The 20,638-nt window shown below is 58.5% G+C and overlaps 2 protein-coding genes across 4 annotated transcripts; both read left to right on the top strand.

The window, feature by feature from the left end:
• The first annotated feature begins 3,380 nt into the window (after positions 1 to 3,380).
• Prss56 (serine protease 56) lies at positions 3,381 to 8,185 on the top strand. Its single transcript, XM_076866414.1, has 13 exons — positions 3,381 to 3,486; positions 4,122 to 4,229; positions 4,567 to 4,620; positions 4,723 to 4,912; positions 5,251 to 5,350; positions 5,441 to 5,600; positions 5,779 to 5,921; positions 6,154 to 6,316; positions 6,477 to 6,653; positions 6,741 to 6,899; positions 7,002 to 7,064; positions 7,404 to 7,510; positions 7,892 to 8,185. Exons 1-13 carry the CDS (start codon positions 3,381 to 3,383, stop codon positions 8,183 to 8,185), a joined length of 1,824 nt encoding a protein of 607 aa, XP_076722529.1.
• Positions 8,186 to 8,799: 614 nt separating this feature from the next.
• Chrnd (cholinergic receptor nicotinic delta subunit) lies at positions 8,800 to 15,737 on the top strand. 3 transcript variants are annotated; one of them, XM_076866152.1, is made up of 12 exons: positions 8,800 to 8,851; positions 9,114 to 9,259; positions 9,610 to 9,654; positions 10,166 to 10,275; positions 10,395 to 10,550; positions 10,714 to 10,823; positions 11,608 to 11,808; positions 13,042 to 13,153; positions 13,242 to 13,356; positions 14,350 to 14,554; positions 14,642 to 14,760; positions 15,514 to 15,737. In XM_076866152.1, the coding sequence occupies exons 1-12, from the start codon at positions 8,800 to 8,802 to the stop codon at positions 15,694 to 15,696; spliced, it is 1,554 nt and encodes a 517-aa protein (XP_076722267.1). In that variant the 3' UTR covers positions 15,697 to 15,737. The 3 variants fall into 3 exon arrangements, with proteins under 3 accessions (XP_076722267.1, XP_076722268.1, XP_076722269.1); XM_076866153.1 differs by having other exon boundaries at positions 9,105 to 9,259; XM_076866154.1 differs by lacking the exon at positions 9,610 to 9,654.
• Positions 15,738 to 20,638: the final 4,901 nt, after the last annotated feature.

Genomic DNA, 20,638 nt, shown 5'->3' with positions numbered 1-20,638 from the left:
TGAGCCAGGTGCAGTGGCAGGCACCTGTAGCCCCGGGAGGCTGAGCTTGAGCCTGGGTAACCTAGCAGGATGCTGTCTCTTTAAAACAAATGAACAGATGCTGCTTCTCTGTCCCTGACCCAGACTCAGAGGGCAGGAATGCCCAGACCTGCTGAGGATGGTGGCCCTTGGCAGGCAGGTGGGTGTGGGTGTGAGAGATGGAAGCCTAATGGGCCTCTGTGTGAAAGGGGAGTCAGCAAGGAGGACAGACCTCAAAAACTGGGCTGAGGTTGAGGCCCAGGGGACAGAAGCAGCCTCTAGCAGGGAGAGGGCCATTTAGCACCTGCGCAGGGTCAGGCTTGGGTCCAGGTGTGTGTGTGTGTTGCGGGGCAACTCAGGGATGGGACAGACAAGGCCTGCTGCCCTGCTGCCCTGCAGCAGTCATGACCAAATTCACAACGGCAGGGGGCTCAAACTGGTTTGTGGAGAATTGGAATAACTTAATTTCCCCAGGTACTGCCCAGGTACTGCCCTGCGCCACACTGGTCAGAGAGCCCCTTCCCAGCGTCAGGTTGGATTCAGAGCCAGCTCTACCCACAGCTCTAACCTTAGATTCTTCTCCCTCTGGGGGCTAGCCAATGAAATCAGTCTCTGCCTTGATTCCAAGTCTTCTCCCTTCCCCCAGCTCAGTCAAGCTTCAGAAGCTCTAATTAGGGATGAGATGGTGAGTAGGGGTCCCTCGTTCACCCTGGGTTCTCTGGTGTATGGTGAGAGGAAGGAGCACTGGGCTCTGGACTAGCGTGGGCCAGGGGGTCCCGTGGCAGCTCAACTGCTGTCTAGCCAGGCAGGTGCAGCGCCCATGGTCCCAGCCTCCCTCGATGGAAGGCTGGCTCAGGGCTGCCCTGGGCACCAGGCCTGTTCTAGAAAGTCCTGCCTTGGTTTAATGCTTTGCTGTCTCTGTCTTGAAAAATCTTAAATGTTGGTCCAGAAGCCCTGCATTTTATTTGCACTGGGACCCCCACAAATTCCGTGGCTAGTCCACCTGCCCGACAGGTCTATTTTAGCAACATGCCGCCAAAGGCACCAGACCATTCTGGGTTCTGTTACCCCATACTTCAGGGTTCCCCAAAGCCTGAAGCCACTGGTCTCGTTCACACTTGGGGTCAATTATGGGATTGCCTTCTGCAAATACTGAGGGACCAGGAGCCTCACAGTGGGGTCTAGACGTCCCCTCCCCACTTAGCAGTCCTCACCACACCTCCACTCCAGGAATCCCTGGCTGGTCATTGAGCCTCTGGCCACAGTGAGCTCCAACTGGACACTGAAATGCTATCCTCTTCCTCTCGCAGGAGAATTCCTTGTCAGCCCTCCTGTCCCACTGGCTGCAGAAGTGGAGGTAGGGGTTGTGCTGCTGCAGAGGCTTCTCTCCGGTTCACTTGGGAAGAGGGGCTGTGGGGGTTCTGACAGGGGCCTTGAGCCCGCCACTAGGGAGAGGTTGGATGCCCACTCACCTGGACTGGGAGACACTACACCCCTCAAAACAGGCAACATCCTGCCATGTAGAAAAGACTGCTCTGTGGAAGGTTCCATGATAGAGAATAAGAGGAACTACAGAGACAGTGACTCTCTCCATCACATCTTGGGGCAGAAGCAGAGAAGGAACACGTGTCCACAGGTTTAACAAGATGACTTCATAAGGTATGGATCTAGATGCGATCTCAAGAGGTGACCTGAGGTGGAGAATGGAACTGAGCAGGACCTGGGGGTGAGGTATACACAGAGGAGAGGGCCGGGGGCCCTCACATGAGAACAGGAAGTGGACAGAGGAGCCAGAGCTTGCAGGGGTGGGGTTTGGGCAGAACTGCAATCCACGCTGCCAGTGGCAGTGACTGGGTTCTTACCTCGAATCAGGTCAGAAGGGATGGTAGGCAGAGCCCAGACTTCCTGGTCTTGCTGCGTCTCTGACCTTCTGCCCTGAAGAGGAGTTTTGGCAGAAGGGAGGTGGGGAGGCAGAGAGGCAGGGCAGAGGCCCACATGTGCTCTGCTGGGGTCCAAGCAGCCGAAGGGGCAAATGCAGGCTGTGTTGAGCTCACACCCTCTCTGCCACGAATTTGAAGATCATGGATAAAAAAAGATACCCTGTAAGATAGACAGAGACTCAGGCGATTATGAGTGATTTCCAGCATTAAAAAACCCACGTAATCCACATAATCGGGCTTTTCCCGACCTTCCTGATGGGGTACTTTCTTCAGGAAGCGCAGTGGTAACTGGGGAGGGATGAGGGACACATATCCTAGTGTGTGGGGAGATGTTGACAGCACTCTGCCTCTCAGGGTGCACTGATTCCTGCACTTATACACTCCCACCAAAGTGGCCCTGGGCTTGCCAGCACTAACTGGGGTGCCAGGTGTTTTTCTGGCCCCAGGCTTTTTGCAGGACCAAAGGGCACACCCTGCCCCAGGTGGTGACTCCATTCCAGGAGAGCTGCTCATTTGTGGCCCTTCCTGACAGATTCCCTCCTACCAGATCAGGGTCACAGCAACTGAGAACAATGCTGGACAGGCTGAGCAGGCAGGGACAGGGGTCTGAGAGAGCGTCAGAAGCTGCTGGGGCCCGTGCTCCCCGAACTGGGCCACTGTGGGGCCTTTCATCTCCCGCTTTCCTCTCTGGGCCACTCCAGTGCCCCCCGCCCTTGCTTCTTCCCACCCCACCAGCCCCAGCGCGGCAATTACGGCGTTAATTAGGATGCTTTGATCATCTTTAGAAATGGCCACACTAGGCAGGGACGCTGCCAAGCAATTAGGGGCAGAGGGGCTGGAAGCTTAGTGGCTTCCACAGGGGGTGGGGCTGCTGAGGACCCCCAGACCCCCCCCTGCCCTCCTCCCTTCAAGAGTATCTGCCCCCAGCATAGCCGTAGACTCCTCAGGGGGCACCAGCAGATGGGGATCCCCCCTCCCAGCCCCTGCCCACCAGCCCCCCTCTGCCTGGCCCCGGGCCCAACCGTCAGCTCTTCTCCCCTGTCTCAGCCCCTTTGATGGAGCCGCAGAAACAAGGGCTCCTTTGACAGAAGGGGGGCTCAGAGCCGGAATGATGAGGCTTCAAAGGTGAGGGTCGAGCCCACTACCTCATTCCCTCCCCCAGTCCTGGCCGCCCTCCCCCTTCTGCCCTCTATATAGCCCCCACAGGCCCATTTCCCGCGGGCTCCTAGGAGGTGAGGGCCAGGTGAGGCACAGACCAGGGGAAGTGGGGAATTTTGATGTAAGGAACAGGGTCAGATGATTTGAAGGACAAAAATTCTGTGCCCAGGGGCAGAAAGGCAGTGGGAGGCAGACAGGACAAGCACGGGCAGGGTAGGCCCAGAGGAAAGAGGACGGGGTCTCCTGCCCCAGCTCCTGGTCACCATGCTGCTGGCTGTGCTGCTGCTGCTGCTGCTACCGCCCCGCCCCGACCCCTGGTCTGCCTATGGGCACCCACTGTACGTGCGCCTGCCCCCCAGCACCCTGCAAGGTGAGCCTGGGCTGGTCTGGGGGAGCGACTGAGGTGGGAGGGGCATAGAGGAAGTGGGGTTCCTGGTGTGGAAGGCAAACTTGTCACCCCCCTCATCTAGGCCTTTGGTGACTTCTCCCCACCTCCTGAGAGAAGGGGCCAGGAACTGAGATACAGAGAGGAGAGGAGGAGCAGATAGGCTGGCCGGGGAGCAGAGCTGGAGAGCGATGCCAAAGGCATAAGGAGAAGGCTCCAGACCTAGCAGACAGCAGGAAAGTGCTGCAGAGCACTTCAGCTATTTGGGCCCAAATGCGGGCAGGTGAACCATAGCCGCTTCCTGTCGATCTGCCTGAGTTCTGGGATATTTATATCTTGGGGTGATGGTTTTCCTCCTATGCTTTTAAGGACAAGTACTTTTGAGAAATTCCGACCAGTTTGTTTGAATTAAGGAGATATCTGGGCTGAGAATCTGAGACCATCTGCTTTGAGGCTTGGGCCTGGGGCCCTGGAGCATTCTTTCCCCCTCCCCCCGCCCCCCCCCAGGCCCTCTGGGAGCCCAGCCTGCTTCCCTGTGGTCCCCCAAGGCAGGGCTCAGGGCTGGGGCAGACTAAGACTCTGTCCCAACCATGCTTAATTTTGTGTCCATGTCCCAGCAGTTCTGTCAGCCCAGGGGACCCAGGCATTGCAGGCTGCCCAGAGGAATGCCCAGTGGGCAGTGAAGCGGGTGGAGATGGAGATTCAGCACAGACTGCACACCTGCAGAGGTGGGCCACTCATGCCCCTCATTACCCTGAACTGCGCTCATTACCCTGGGCTCTCTCTGTCATCCCTCTCCCTTATCTTCAGACCCCCCTCTCTTGGGGACAGACACTGCTGGGGCTGGAACCACACTACTTATAGAGTTCTCTCCAAGTGGAAAGGGCATACCAGCTTGGGGCACAGCATATGGAAAGGCAGGAAGTGGGAACAGGCTGCTGAGAACCTGTGGGCTAGCAGGTGGGGTGCAAAGCGGGTGGAAGAGCAGAGGGCACTCAGGCCCTGCCTAGGGAGGAGGAGCCACAAGAGGGTGGCAGTGAGGTTCAAAGGGCTGTTTCTCAGCAGGACCTGGACACCCCAGGCCTCAAGCACCCCTCCTCCAGGACCCACCTGAACCAGGTGAGGCTAAAAAGGCTCAGGGGGCAGGGCAAAGAGCAGGGTGGGCCTCTACGTGAGGACAGCTTGAAGTTGTCCCTCACGATATTACTTCTGCCTTTCTAGGCTCATGTGGTGAAAGGAGCCCTGGAGCTGCCAACGTGTCGCGGGCTCACGGACGCATAGTGGGGGGCAGCGCGGCTCCCCCCGGGGCCTGGCCCTGGCTAGTGAGGTTGCAACTCGGCGGGCAGCCTCTGTGCGGCGGTGTCCTAGTGGCAGCGTCTTGGGTGCTTACAGCGGCGCATTGCTTTGTGGGGTATGTTGGTGTTCCTCGGCACCTGCAAACCTAAGTCCCCAACCGTGGGTCTGGGGACTTGCCAGAAGACTTGAGAGAGAGCCGGTCTCTGCTGCCCCCTGGCGGAGGCCTGTCCAGGTTCAAGGGGCCAGCACCAGACAAGCCAGCATGCAGACCCCAGCCCAGGGCATTGTCCTTACCTGGAGGATGGCCCTCCCGCCTTCCCTACCCACCGCCCCACCCTGAGGAGGATCAGCCAGGGTTGCTGGGTGGTGCGGGTGCGCTTGGTGAGGGTCAGGAGCTCCAAGGGGCCTCCTGCATCCTTGTCCTTGCTGTGATCAGCCCTGCTCCCTCTGCAGCGCTTCGAATGAGCTTCTCTGGACTGTGATACTGGCCGAGGGGCCCCTGGGGGAGCAAGCCCAGGAGGTGCCAGTGAACCGCATCTTGCCCCACCCCAAGGTGAGAGATCAGTCCCCAAGCCTGGAGCTGGAAATAGGACCCCAATTCCATGCTTCCTTGACATTGTGCTACTCCCTTGTCCCATCCCAGTTTGACCCGCAGACCTTCCACAATGACCTGGCCCTGGTTCAGTTGTGGACGCCAGTAAACCCTGCGGGTCCCGCGCGCCCTGTGTGCCTGCCCCAGGGGTCCCGGGAGCCCCCAGCCGGCACCGCTTGTGCCATTGCAGGCTGGGGAGCCCTCTTCGAAGGTATTGAGCCGGGCAAGGCAGGGATGAACCAAGGTGTGTGGGGGAAGAAGAGGGCCGAGGGGATGGAGTTTGGGAGATCAGAGTGTAAAGGCAAATTACTGCCCAGTCTTAAGGGAAGGAATCAAAGAGGGCAATGGGAGGGGCCCCCAACCCTGAGCCCCTTCCCTCTTCCCTGTAGACGGGCCTGAAGCTGAGGCGGTGAGGGAGGCGCGGGTCCCCCTGCTCAGCGCGGACACTTGCCAAAGGGCTCTGGGGCCTGGGCTGCGCCCCAGCACCATGCTCTGTGCCGGTTACCTGGCCGGGGGCATCGACTCATGCCAGGTATGAGCCCAGACTGATTGGAGGGCTTGGCTTGGGCGGCTTCGCAGGGGCAAGATGGTTCCTTTCCTCCTGGAAAACTGCTGTCACTCAGTTTCTCTGAGCAATTATGTCCTTATAGCTAAAATGGGTACAAAAGAGCTCAGAGCAGACAGATCCTTCCAGGTGTAAGGTGGGCATGGGGGTGGTGGTGAATGCAGTGAGCTCTTCCTTTTGGAGCTCTCCTGTACCCCAGGGTGACTCTGGAGGGCCCCTAACCTGTTCGGAGCCTGGCCCCCACCCCAGGGAGGTACTCTTTGGGGTCACCTCCTGGGGAGACGGCTGCGGGGAGCCAGGGAAACCTGGGGTCTACACCCGTGTGGCTGTGTTCAAAGACTGGCTCCTGGAGCAGATGAGCGGTGAGCGCCCCTTCCAATTCCCTCTCCCCACAGTGCCCCGCGAACAGCCCTGGGACAAGTCTGCCCCCTCCTCACCCTAGCGTTGGTCCCCAGCTCCCAAAGGGCTGCATGGAGGGCTGGGAGCAAACATAGGGTGAGCTGGCCTCTGCCCCGTCTGCAGCGGCTTCCTCCACTCGTGAGCCCAGCTGCAGGGAGCTTCTGACCTGGGACCCGTCGGAGGAGCGACTGGCAGACGCCGCCAGGCTCTGTGCCTTCTACGCCCGGCTGTGCCCAGGATCCGACGGCGCCTGTGCGCGCTTGGCTCACCAGCAGTGCCTTCAACGCCGACGGCGATGCGGTGAGTCGGTTCCCCCGGCAGGGGCAGCGCCTGGGACGGGAGGCCTGACCACCTCTGACCGCCACTCAGATCCTGTCCTTCCCGCAGAGCTGCGCTCTCTGGCGCATACACTGCTGGGCCTGCTGCGGGGCGCCCAGGATCTGCTGCGCCCTGGGCTGCGGCGTCTGACCCCCGCCCTGGCTCTCCCGGCTCTGTGGCTCCGGCGGCCTCCGCGGCACCCCGTCCTCGAGCAGCGGCTACACTCAGGTACCCCGCGCCCTCCAGCCCCGCCCCGGCCCTGGGCCCCAGTCCTGTGCGGCGGAGCCGCTTTCTCCAGCTGAGGAGGTCCCGTAACCCTGCCTTCCCCAGGATCCAGGGCTACGGGAGTGTGGTTCCAGAAGCCGAGGCCAGAGCAGCGCGGGGCGACAAACAGTAAGGACGCCCCCCGCCGGCCTTCCCGAGGGGTGCAGCCTCGGGGCCGGCGGAGCCCAGAGGGGCTTCAGGCGGGGAATTCTGGGCTAGCAGGGGTTCCCCACCCGGCAACGTCGCAGGCTCTCTCCCTTTGGTCGCGGTGGGGCGGACGAGTTAAGCGGAGAACTATGACTTTAGGTCCTCATCGGCGTCAAAGAGATACTCCTCCTTGCGTGGCTGTTTAAGCTCTCCCAGCCTCAGCTTCCCCACCTGTACTGAGCAGAGGATGGCTGCCCCCGGAACCTGACCCTGGGCGGGAGGCCACTCCCTGTTATTCCAGGGCCTCTCCCCTCTGTGCAGGCTGCCCTGGGCTGGAGCCCCTGAGACAGAAGTTGGCTGCCCTTCAGGGGGCTCATGCCTGGATCCTGCAGGTCCCCTCAGAGCACCTGGCCATGAACTTTCAGGAGGTAGGTCCCCAGGCTTCCTAGACTCCTTCCTGGTGACGGGGGAAGGCTGGCATGATGCGGGCCCTGAGACAGAGGGACAGAGTCCAGCCCTGACAGGTGGAGGAAGGAGGGACAGAACCCAGCCCCAGCCCGGAATGCCCCTGCCCCGCCCCCAGGGGGACCCAGGGAAGTGGATGGGGGACCACTGTGTGTGCGCTGGGGCATGGTGGGTATAAGCAGAGGGAGTGGAGAGGCGTGGGGTGAGGGCGCATGGGGGTGCCACTGGGTAGAAATCAGCCAGGCATGAGTCTGGTGAGTTTCTGGAGTCCAGGGGGAGGGGGTGACTCCCAGTGCCTACTTGGGCCTGGGTTTCTGGGTCCCTGATTACCTCGTCCTCTACAGGTGCTGGCAGATCTGGGCTCCAAGACACTGACTGGGCTCTTCAGAGCCTGGGTGCGGGCAGGCCTGGGAGGCCGGCGCGTGGTCTTCAGTGGCCTGGTGGGCCTAGAGCGGGCCACACTGGCTCGAAGCCTCCCCAGGCTATTGGTGGAGGCCCTGCAGGCCTTCCGCCTGGCTGCCCTGGCAGAGGGAGAGCCCGAGGAGCCCCAGATGGGTGTGAGGCCGGATCCAGGGCTGGGGAGGAAGGAACACCAGGCACTCCACCCTCAGGTTCCCTCTGCCAGGCAGCCGTGGTGAGGACCTGCTGCTCCCACGCTGAGGGAGGCAGGAGTCATTGAAACAACAAGCCAACAAACTCACCGCCCCCTTTGGCACGGGGCGGGTGGGGTACTGGGTCTTCCCAGGAGTGCCATCAGAGAATTGCCGCTGCTTTAATAAATGTTATTTATATTCTGTGGAGACCATTTGGAGCTTTCTTGGCTGGGGAAGCAGTGGGTGGGCATTAGATCTGGGGGTGGGCAGAGTTTCTGGGAGCAGTTGGCAGAGATCACAGAGAAATGGGAGAAGGGGCTGCTAAGCCCCCGTCTGAGCATACACTCTGTCTCCCAGGAGGCGGCAGCTGGCCTGCCCGTCACCACTCCCGTCCATGGCTGACTCGTGTCTCCACCAGCCCCACCCTTCCTGCTCCTCTGAGAGTCCTGGCCTGGGATCTCAGCCTCTCACTCTTGGGCTCCAGCCCTGGCCCTGACTGTCCATCCCCACCCCCTCATCACCTGCCTTGAGGTGTCAGATTGCATTTCCGGCTGCCTCTTCCCCTGGGCCCCTGCCCCCACCCCCACCCTGCACCTGTCCACTCTGCCTTCTGCCCTCATTCCACAGCCCTGCAGGGCACACACAGACCAGGGGACAGGATGGAGGGCCCTGTGCTGACACTGGGGCTGCTGGCCACCTTGGTGGTGTGTGGTAAGGGCATCACCCCACCCTGGGGTCCCTCGTGCACCCACCTGGACTCCCCCTGCATGGCCCCCTGCTTGGGATCATGCCTAACTCCCACTCCCACTCTGCCATCTCTGCCTGGGAGGGGCCGACCTCCAGGGTCCCCATGCCCAGGAGGTGGTTGGATCCCCTCTGTTCAGCCCAGCCCGATGGCCCAACAGGATCTCAGGGCTGCTTCCTTCCTGGGCCCCCTGCCCAGTGCCCGGTTGCCATCCCTGGCCCTCCCCAGGCAGCTGGGGCCTGAACGAGGAGGAACGGCTGATCAGGCACCTGTTCACGGAGAAGGGCTACAACAAGGAGCTCCGGCCCGTGACCCGCAAAGAGGAGAGTGTGGACGTCTCTCTGGCTCTCACTCTCTCCAACCTCATCTCCCTGGTAAGAGGCCCCTCCCGGCCTGGGCTGGGGAAGGAGGGTAGCTTCTCCAGTGCTGGATAGCCGTGGAGGAAGCTCACCTAGGGCAGCTTCCCTCCCTGGAGACACACTGTCACCCCCAAGCCCTGTGTGCTTCCAGCACTCCAAGGCTGGTGCCCCTTCCCCTCCAGCTTCAGTTCTGTGGCCACCATGCCACACCCATGACCTGCCCTCCTGCTCCCTGGCCTGCCTACCCACCCCTGAGGGCCTGGCTGCCAGGGTTCCCTGGTTGCAGCCACATGAGGTACCGGGTGGATGTGTGCAGCAGGTAGAGACGTGTCCCTTTGACAGACAGCCCTCCTGTCTGATTCCAGAAAGAAGTGGAGGAGACCCTCACTACCAACGTCTGGATAGAGCATGTAAGGAGAATGCCCCCCTCAGGGCCAGGAGTGGGGGTCCAGGGCCCAGGGTCCCCTGTGCTCTCTTCCCCTAGGGGACCTCTAGTCTGCCCTGGATACTGTCCTCCAGAAGGGCTTAGTGCCTCCCTACAGAGAAACCCCAGGCCCAGATGCCCTTCTGTCCCACCTAGACCCCTGCTAGCTCTGATGGCAATTTCAAGAAGATTAGAATGGATCTTTGGGGAAATTGTCACTCTACTCTGATTTTTATTACAAGACACTCTTAATAAAAGTGTCAGAGCTGTCAGAAGTTCCTAATACAGAAACAAATAGGAAATAATGCTCCCTTCATTGTGCAGTGCACATTGTATACAGCTGTTCGTGACAGACCTGAGTCCTCACTTTTTACCTGCCTCCCTCCTCATCTGTCACAGCTCCCAGGTCCTGTTCAGTCTTTCCTGGTGGAAGTGGGAGTGATGAGGAAGGCTGGACAGCAGCAGAACCCACTGCTGACATGCTTTTGGGCTTCCAGGGCTGGACAGACAGTCGGCTACAGTGGGATGCGAAAGAATTTGGGAACATCAGTGTCCTGCGCCTGCCCCCTGACATGCTGTGGCTTCCCGAGATTGTGCTGGAGAATAAGTTGAGTGGCGCCTCCTTTTCCTAGGCATTCTCCACCTCTCCTCCAGCCCCAAGTTCTCCCCAACCCTGCCAGGTCTGAGCTTGTCAGTGCTCACAGTGACATGTGTCCCTGTCCCCAGCAATGACGGCTCCTTCCAGATTTCCTACTCCTGCAATGTGCTGGTCTTCAACTCGGGCTATGTGTACTGGCTGCCACCCGCCATCTTCCGCTCCTCCTGCCCCATCTCTGTCACCTACTTCCCCTTCGACTGGCAGAACTGCTCCCTTAAGTTCAGGTGCGCCCACCTCTCTAACCCCTCACTGCCCAGGGTCCCCTGGGCAGGCTGGAGGAGGTGACTGATCAACCCCCACCTACCCACAGTGGCCCTCTGTTCTAACCCTCTCACCTCACTGGCCCACTGCGGCTGCAGGTCACCCTCTGTCCACTGCTCTCCCCAGTTCACTCAAGTACACTGCCAAGGAGATCACCCTGAGCCTGAAGCAGGAGGAGGAGGATGGCCGCGCTTACCCCGTGGAGTGGATCATCATCGACCCGGAGGGCTTCACAGGTGCTGGGAGCAGCGCGGGGTGTGGGGAGGCCCGGTGACGCACACAGGAGTAGACACAGACCCACCGACACCTCTCAGCCACAGACCTAGGACTCTGACGCTCACGACAGACACATCCCGCCCTTGGAGGACCACACACCCAGTATCTCACAGGACACCCAGCGGCAGAGCTGCCCCACCCAGGGCAGAACATTCTTCTGGGTGCAGCAGGGGTCGCTGAGGACGGGTGTGGCCCACGGGAGGGGTGGTTGGTGGACACCCTGGGGGTGTGGTGGGGGAGTGGGCTGTGACACCTGATGGGGTGACTGTCACCCCCACCCCCTGTCTGTGACCAGGCTCAGATCTATGGGGCCCACTGCTTACCCCTGACCCTAGGGTCCTGCCCAGCTCAAGGCTGGGACATCAAAGGAGGCCCTGTTATCCTCAAGACCCGGGGGGAGGAGAGGAGAGGCCCCGTTGACGTCAACTGAGTTTCCTTTTGACATGTGCAGTAGCTGGGAAGTCTTTCACTCCAGCTGCACACAGTCCAGCTGAGACGTGCTCCTTATTGAACTCTGTTTGGCCTCAGCTTCCATTTTTCCCAGAGGGGGAAAAAACAGCCACAGAGGAAAACGTCCCCTGGGGACAGACACCCAGCAACACAACCTGAGACCTCCCCGCCTCCCCACCTCCGACCCTGCACCCCAGGCCCCTCACTCCGCCAAATCTCATCCTGCCCCTGAGGCCCCAGTCCCTGGGACCCCCGCACCTGGCCTGATCCCAAGGTGTCAATGTCCACCCTCAGAGAATGGGGAGTGGGAGATAGTGCACCGGCCCGCCAGGGTCAACGTGGACCCCAGCGCCTCGCTGGACAGCACCAGCCGCCAGGATGTCACCTTCTACCTCATCATCCGCCGCAAGCCGCTCTTCTATGTCATCAACATCCTGGTGCCCTGCGTGCTCATCTCCTTCATGATCAACCTGGTCTTCTACCTGCCGGCCGACTGTGAGCTCCCCGCCCGGCCACACCCAGGCCCCTGAGGCCTCTGGGGTGAGGGCCTTCCAGCACTGCCCCTTGTTTCCCCCTGGGCCACAAGGTGTCACTCCTGGAGGCCCTGCCTGGGGCACCCCGCCTGAGGGCCAGGAGGCCAGCTGGGGGAGGCCCCTGGCCCACTGAGAGCCCAGTGCCCAGGGCAGGGGCCCACTCTGCCTCTCTCAAGGAGCTTTCCAGGGGCCCCGGGAGAGTGGCCAGGCAGAGCCAGGCCTCACAGGGTCACTACTTTGGGCCTAGTATCCAAGAGGCCACAGCTGTTGACCCAGTGAGTGGGCCAGGGGCCTCTGGGAGGCTGGGATGTGGGAGCAGAAGATCAGCCTGGGCTCATGTGGCTCCAGGAAGCAGTAATTTTACAATTTCAGGACATTCACCATGAGCCACCCAGTGCCTGCCTGCCTGTGGCAGACGGTGAAGCCACAGGCCTGGGTGGTGGCCCTACTGGGGGACCATTCTAAATGGTGGTGGGGGCAGGATTCCTGGAGGAGGTGGAGTTTTGCCAGACAGGACCACTGTGGGAGCAGGTGCAGGGGGAGGGGCGGGGCGGGGGGCACATGTGACCCTCCTGCTCAGGAGCTCAGGTGGGAAGGGCAGGGCAGGGCAGTGCTGGCTGGGTCCTTGCTGGAAGGGTGGCATGTTGGGTGTCATCGTGTGCTGTGCGGATGTCCCAGCGTTTTCTGAAGGAGGGTGACACACACAGCTCTGTGATTCAGAGGGGTAGCGGGGTGTCAGGGGCTGGGCTAGCAGTGATGGTTGGGGGTTTGTTTTGTTTTGCAGTGCTGGGGATGGAACCCAGGGGTGCTGCACCACTGTGCTACACCCCCAGTCTTTTTTTTTTTTTGAAACTGGGTCTTGCCAGCCTCGAACTGGCTATCCTCCTGTCTCAGCCTCCCTAGTCACTGGGATTCCAGGCAGGTGCCATGGCACCTGGTGACAACTAGCATCCATTCAGCACTTGCCTGGTATTGACACTCTCGTGAGTGTTGAGAAAACAGGCACAGAGCAGTTAGGCTACTTGTTCCAGGCCGCCCCTCCAGTCAGTGGCAGAGCTGGGATCTGAGCCAGGCACTGCAGAGCCACAGCCTGATGTTGGTCAGGCACCATGGCCTTGTGAACAGTGGTGGCAGAGCCCCTGCGGTGGGCCCTATGGCTGGAGGTCTCGGGTTCCAGTCAACTCTGGCTCCCCAGGTGGCGAGAAGACGTCCGTGGCCATCTCGGTGCTCCTGGCCCAGTCTGTCTTCCTGCTGCTCATCTCCAAGCGGCTGCCTGCCACGTCCATAGCCATCCCCCTCATTGGCAAGTGAGTGGCCCACGCCTGACTTTGCCCACTCCCGGCCCGGCCCTGTGCGCCCGCCGCCCCCAGGCTCTAGGCTGCCTGTTGCCCACAGGTTCCTGCTCTTTGGCATGGTCCTGGTTACCATGGTGGTGGTGATCTGTGTCATCACCCTCAACATCCACTTCCGGACACCCAGCACCCACGTGCTGTCCGAGGGCGTCAAGAAGGTGAGTGCTGGCAACAGCCAACAGCTGGAAGTGGTGCAGGGCCAAGCTCAGGAGAGGGGTCAAACGGGGGCTGCGCCAGCCTCCGCTGCAGGCTGTCCCCTGAGAGGCCAGGCAGGGAAGCATGCAGCCGGGTGGGCTTTCTCTGACGCTTAAGAACAGGCAAAAACAGTCTTTTTCTTTTTCTCTTGTGGCACTGGGGGTTGAACCCAGGCTTCAGGCAGGCTAGGCAAGCCCAGTACCACTGAGCTACATCTGCAGCCCTTCCAAACCAGGCTTTGATGATAGAAGTCGGGATGGTGGCTCCCTCGGGTGGGAAGGAATTGAGAGAGAGGCATCTTTGGGGACAATGCTTGCTATTGTGTCTGGGTGGTGACTACACAATTGAATGCAACTGTAAAAATTTATCTGGCTGCCAGGCATCGTGGCGCATGCTTGTAATCCCAGCTACTCAGGAGGCTGAGGCAGGAGGGTCACAAGGTCAAGGCCAGCTTGGGCCACTTGGACCCTGTCTCAAAACAAAATAATAAGGGCTGGGGATGTAGCTCAGGAGTAAAGCACCCCTGGTTCAATCCCCAGTTCCAAAAAAATAAAGAGAGAAAAAAGAATAAGGTGGAGACTGGGGTACAGGTGCTTAGGACAGGGCTGTCCTTGCCTCTTAGGCACTGCAGGGCCAGCAGGCTGTTCTGGGACGGCCTACTACTCGTTGCATCTTTAAGTATTTAAAGGGAAGAGTTCAGTATTTGGGGCATTGATCTTGCTGTTTTGTTTGTAGTATTTATTTTCATGACCAAGTTTTGCTCTGTGCTGTGAGTAATGAGGGGAAATTGGAAGCAACCTAGGTGTCCATTAGTAGGGGATTAGGGAAATAAGTGACAGGGTCAGGGGAAGGAGCAGCTTGTGGCAGCCAGAAATGGGAGACACAACTATGAGGGAGTGTGAAGGTCACCCTGCATTTGTGAAGCAGCCTTTCTTGTATCCTCTTGGCCATGGAAGCTCTTCCTGGAGACCCTGCCAGAGCTCCTGCACATGTCCCGGCCGGCAGAGGACGGGCCCAGCCCCGGGGCCTTGATCCGGAGGAGCAGCTCCCTGGGCTACATCTCCAAGGCTGAGGAGTACTTCTCACTCAAGTCCCGCAGTGACCTCATGTTCGAGAAGCAGTCCGAGCGGCATGGGCTGGCCCGGCGCCTCACCACTGCCCGTGGGTCCTTGGTGGCTTTGGGGCATGGGCCATCTATGGAAGGTGACAGGGCAGGCCTCACACATGCCCTTTGGCTCATGTCCACAGGCAGGCCCCCAGCAAGCTCTGAGCAAGCCCAGCAGGAGCTCTTCAGTGAGCTGAAGCCCGCTGTGGAAGGGGCAAACTTCATCGTTAACCACATGAAAGATCAGAACAACTACAACGAGGTGAGAGGCCCGGCTACAGCGCGCAGTGTCCACGCAGCGCACTGGCTGATCGAGCGTGTCCTGCCTTAAGAGGGTGCTGCTCCCCCATATCCATACCCCGACTTCGATGGGGGAGTCCTTGGTGGGTATGGATCCCAGGCCTGTATTCCTGTCCAGCTGCCCAAGCAGCACACCGGCCAGGTATCCGCAGGGACACACATGGCTCCATGGTCCCGCCCTGGCCAGGCCATACTCTGAGCATTTCTTGGGGTCCCTTCTTTCTCCCATGGCTTACCTTTTCTGTCCCTGCCCAACCCCAAGCCTGCTACTCCAGACAGAGCCAGATGTCCACAGGCAGGCCCAGCCATATGTGGTCGTTTACTGTGTGTAACTTTTAAAATTCTCCCTGGAGAAAGTCTCACTTCCAGTTTGTGGCCTGGAGCTGCCAGGAGTAGCTGGGAGCACTCCAAGAGAGCAGAGGGACCTGCCCATGTCCTCGGGCCCCTGAAACCCTGCAGTATATCAGCAAGGGTGGCTGTGGTCTCCTCCCCCAACAGACACAATGACCAGTCCTGCCTGTGTCCAAGGGGCCTAAGCCCTTGCTGGGGACCATGCCAGCACATCCCATCCATCCTATGTGCTGCCAGCCCCAGACGTCCTCACAGACACGTGGAGGCCAGGCCAACACTTCTGTTGCTGGACCCTGCTTGAGGTCCCCTCAGACCTGCAGTCTGAGGACCCTCCTCACCTCATGGTGTCTGCCCCCTCCTCCAGGAGAAGGACAGCTGGAACCAGGTGGCCCGCACAGTGGACCGCCTGTGCTTGTGTGTGGTGACGCCCGTCATGGTGATAGGCACAGCCTGGATCTTCCTGCAGGGCACCTACAACCAGCCTCCACCCCAGCCTTTCCCCGGGGACCCCTTCTCTTATGACCTGCAGGACAAGCGCTTCATCTAGGGTGGCCCCGCTGGGCAGCGTTGTGGACAGTGAGTCAGAGAGGAGAGGCCAGCTCAAGCCCTGGACTGTATCTGCTTGTCCTACGAGGCTGGGGCCAAGGTCAAGGCAAGGCCCGGAGCAGCCCCTGCTCAAGAGCAGGAGCCACCTATGTGGGCTGAAGGTAGAGTAGGCTGGAGGGTTTGGGGAGAGGAGGAGGCTTGCTCAGGGACCAAGGATGGTGTCACTGCAGCCAGCCTCATGGAGAGAGGTGAATAATCGGCCCACTGTAACTTCCTGTACCCTGTGAGGGTCCCACAGACGGTGTCCTTCTCCGCCAGGACTCTGGGCCTGTGCTCCCGGCTCCCCCTGCTCCCCCACCTTCAGCCTGGGCTTCTGAAGGCCCAGCTGGGGCCGAGGGTGGGTGTCTTCCTCTCTCCCGGGCCTGGGGAAGGAGGTCTTCTGCAGGGTGGGAGCAGCAGGGTCCAGTGTGATTTTTCTAGTCCTTTCTGCTTAGGTGCTGTGGGTCTCTCCGGGAAGCCGGGGGCTGGTGTCAGAGGGCTGGGCTTGGCATCCACCAGGGTCCTGGTCTTCTTGAGTTCCCATGTATGACCCTAGAGCGCTAGATCTGGACCCCCTGGAAGGCGTGTCACCCTGAGTACTGCTCCTCCTCCCCACAGTAGGGTTGCCAGGCGATCTCTGGGACATACTTACTCTAAGCAATGATTCATTTTTATCTGAAATTCATATCTAACCAGGCAACCTGTATTTGTATTTGCTAAATGTGTCAATCCTCTCCCAAAGGGAGCCCCACTGCCTCCTATCCCAAGGTCCAAAGGCTGATGCTGTAGGAACCCTAGTTGTGGGTCTGTGGTTGGCCCACCTCCAAGATAGTCCAGTGACCCCTACCTCCTGGCATTCACACCCTGTGCAGTCCGGTCCACCCGGAAGCTGGCTGGTGTGTGTCACCAACAGAATGAGGCAGAGGTGATGGTAGGTCACTTCTGGGGTTAGGTCATAAAAGGCGCAGCCAGTCCCGTTCACACACAGTGACTCACTCTGGGGAGCCAGCTGGGAAGCTGAGGCCCTGTGGAGATGCCCACATGGCAGAGAACAGAGGCCTCCAGCCGACAGCCACTGAGTGAACTTGGAAGTGGGTCTTCTTGCCTCAGTGGAGCCTCCAGATATCACAGCCCCCTGAAAGCCCCCGAGCCAGCTGAGCTGCTCCTGGATTCCAAACACTCCAAAACAGTGTGCAATAATAAATGTTTGTTGTTGTAGGTGACAGAGTTCGGGATAATTTGTTACACAAGGAGTGTGACCTTGACAGAGCTGCAACTCAGCTCTTAGCCTCAGTTTCTTATCTGTAAAATGTGTGTGTAGTAAGTCCCACACATGGGTGTTGGGAAAGTTGGCTAGTAGTGGTGTTTATATTCATTTGTGGGCCTCAGGGGGCTCCCGTGAGAGGACTGTACCCAGGTCTCGGGCATCCAAGCCTGGCACAGGGACAGGGAGAGGACAGGAAGGTACAGTGGGCCGATTATTCACCCCTTTATGTACAGGCTTTGGGTTGTCAGGGCTCAAGCCATCTCCCTCAGAGGAGACTGGTGTCCTCAGCAGGCCACAGGTGAGCTTCTCCATCTTCAGCTGTGACCCTTTAAAGCCAAAGCTGACTCTATTTACTTCTACCTTCCACAAATTCAAGGTGCAAAACTTCATTTTCTCTGAATAAGAAAACCAGTTTAAACTCACACAGGTCAGCCAAGCAGGAAGTCCAGGCCTTCCCCAGAATCATCCAACAATTCAGGGAGGATCCCTGATTCCTGCACAGAGATGAGAGAGGGCCTGAATCCAGGGAAATGCAGTTTTTCCCATGGCCACACGGTGGCGCTGTTAGCAGTGGGTCTTAGTCTAGCCCCCAGGTGTCTTCAGCTGGGTTACCTGCTCAGATTACTGTGGACCTTCAATAGAAGACAACTCCAAAATGCCACACAAGAGGTCTCAGAGGTGGGAGGGGCTTTGGAAACTCCAGGGGAAGTGGGTTTCACAGACAGATGCTCAGTGAGAACAAAGCCCGTCGGGAGGCTGAGTTCTAGGCCCGCTGCGCCACTTAGTGAGACCCTGTCTCAAAATAAAGGATGCCTTTTGTACCATTTTCACCAGCAGCATCCGCTTCCCCAGTCCTGTCCGGTCCACCCTGGTTGACATGGTACTCTACCTCCTTCCCTGCCAGGAAGTCACACTCAGGGGAAGTTTCTCTGGAAGCCAAAGGATGTCCCTGTTCTCTCTCCAGAGCTTTTAAAAAATAAGCTTTCTTCCTTCTCACATAATAGAAGTCCAGGGGCAGTGGTGGCTGCATTGCCTCAGCAGTCCAACAAAGCTATCAGGGACTTAGGCTCCCATCTCTATAGCACATGGGCCCTGTTCCTTGTGCTTGTTGCCTCAGATGCAAGCTGACTGCCACAGCGCCACACTTCACATCTATGTTTAGGCAGCAAAATGGCCAGACATTTCTGACTCCTTTTATCATGAAGCAGTGTTCATCATGAAGTGCCACAGCATCCTGTTGGTCTGGTCAAAACATCACGTGGCTACCATTATTCTGCAAGGGAGCCTGGGAAATAAGAACAGGCACCCCTCCATGACCATCACCATGGGTGTGGCATCTGTGGATTCAACCAGCCATGGGCTGAAAATATTTGAGACAAAAAATCCTGTCTATACTATATACACACAGACGTTTTTCCTTGTCACTCCTTAAACCATACAGAGTAACAAATATTTGCACATCACTCATCCTGTATGAGGTGTTACAAGTAACCTAGGGATGATGGAAAGCACCCTGGAGGACCACCTGGGTGATGTGTGAATACTGCACCATTGTACATGAGTGCAGGGAGCAGTGGCAGGTTTGGTGTCTAGGGGAGTCCTGCCTGGGGGGACCAAGGGGCAACTCCAGTTTTCCCTCCTCTGTAATAGGAGGTGGGAAAGGATAAGGGGCAGTGAGCATGCCCACTGGTGATCTTCTCCTAGTGGACTCTGCCCTTCACACCTGACCCTGCCCCCCTGTCTCCCAACCCCTGGTGGCCGGCTGCCCCTCACAGAGGACTCACCATCCTAAGAGCCAAGGCCTTCTCAGGCCTCTCCTCCAGAGCAGAGAGGGCACAAAGCAGGAGATGCAGCACCATCCTACCTGGGTGAGATCCAGTCTCCATGCTGGTCCCTCCCAGACACTGTGGGGAAGGAAAAGGACAGTGGGACAGCATCTGCCTGGCTCCTACACTTCAGCACTGCTTCCTGACCACAGAGGCTGCTGTTGGTCTTTGGCGAAGGTGGGCTTGGAGGGGAGCAGAGGGGTGGGGGTACTGCTTTGCAGAAGAGGTGAGAAGTTGAGTCTCTGAGGCCTGGGGAGGCAACAGGGGGAGGCAAGAGGTCTCAGAGGTGGGAGGGGCCATTGGCTTTGGACTCCAGGGGAAGTGGGTTTCACAGACAAATGCTCAGTGAGAACAAAGCCCGTCGGGAGGCTGAGGCAGGAGGCTGAGTTCTAGGCCCGCTGGGCCACTTAGTGAGACCCTATCTCAAAATAAAATTTGAAGGTCTGTGAATGTAGCTCAGTGGAAACATGCCCCTGGGCTAAATCCCCAGAACCCCCTCCCCTCCTGACACACATACAAAAAACAAAGAAAAGAGAAAAGGGGAAGAAACTGGAGGGCCAGGAGCAGCTGTGACCACAGGGACAGCTGATGGAATGCCCATAGGTAACGTGGTGGCGAAGCAAGTCAGGCCCAAGGTGGCTGGGAAGAGGGTGCTGTCACCACCATCCCCCATCCCCTGGACCTGGCAGCACAGCAGGGACCCAAGGCCCTGGGCGCTGGGTTCTGAGCCAGCCTCTCAGGTCTCCCAGGTTGGGCCTCACTTCCGGATTGCCAGCACACTAAAGTGCCACAGGCAACATCCGGCACCTGAAGGCCTTCGTTGCCCTGTCCCCCAGATACCAGGAGCAGCTTGAAGTGTGGTGGCACTTGTGGGCTCCTGGACTTTCCTTCTTGCCCTTATGCTGATGATACCGCTGTTGACCGGTGACGAGTTCTTGCTTCCCCAATGTTGAAGAATAACACCAGAAAGCACACGCCGAGGCAAGGTCAGAGTAGAAATGAAACCGCTGTTGACCGGTGACGAGTCCTTGCTTCCCCAATGTTGAAGAATAACACCAGAAAGCACACGCCGAGGCAAGGTCAGAGTAGAAATGAAACCGCTGTTGACCGGTGACGAGTTCTTGCTTCCCCAATGTTGAAGAATAACACCAGAAAGCACACACCGAGGCAAGGTCAGAGTAGAAATTAGAAATTTATTAAAGGACAGCAGAAAAGACTTCTCCCGGAGGAAGAAGGGGACCCAAAAGGTGGGAATCCGTGGAAGGGCTGTTCTTTCCCCTTTTTATAGTTCTTTCAGTGATGGAATGTAGGTTGGAGGCCTACAGGTGGGCTTAATTATCACCTTTTGGGATGGGTTATCTCCAAGTCTGTTGGGGCTGTTTTCCTGGGCTCCATTAACATTTCTTTGAGGTGGATGGACTTTGGCCTAGGGCCTTTAGGACTTCATTAACATTCCATGAGTTGTCCTGCGTTTTCCCTGAGTCATTCCCAGCGTGGCCTCCATTTTAGATTTCACTCGATATTAGACCCGATTTACCTAACTACACTGACTACCTAACTTTAAATCTGGCTTCAGAAATTAGAAGTTTATTAAAGGACAGCAGAAAAGACTTCTCCCGGAGGAAGAAGGGGACCCAAGAGGTGGGAATCCGTGGAAGTGCGGTTGTTTCCCCTTTTTATAGTTTTGGTGATGGAATGTAGGTTGAAGGGGTTAGGACACAGGTGGGCCCAATTATCACCTTTTGGGATGGGCTTATCATTTCTCTAGGATGGGCTATCTCCAAATCTGTTGGGGGCTGTTTCCTGAGCTC

This window comes from Callospermophilus lateralis, chromosome 9 (genome assembly GCF_048772815.1).
Source record: "Callospermophilus lateralis isolate mCalLat2 chromosome 9, mCalLat2.hap1, whole genome shotgun sequence".
In the NCBI taxonomy this organism is placed as follows: domain Eukaryota; kingdom Metazoa; phylum Chordata; class Mammalia; order Rodentia; family Sciuridae; genus Callospermophilus; species Callospermophilus lateralis.
This window is presented reverse-complemented; position numbering and strand designations above follow the sequence as displayed.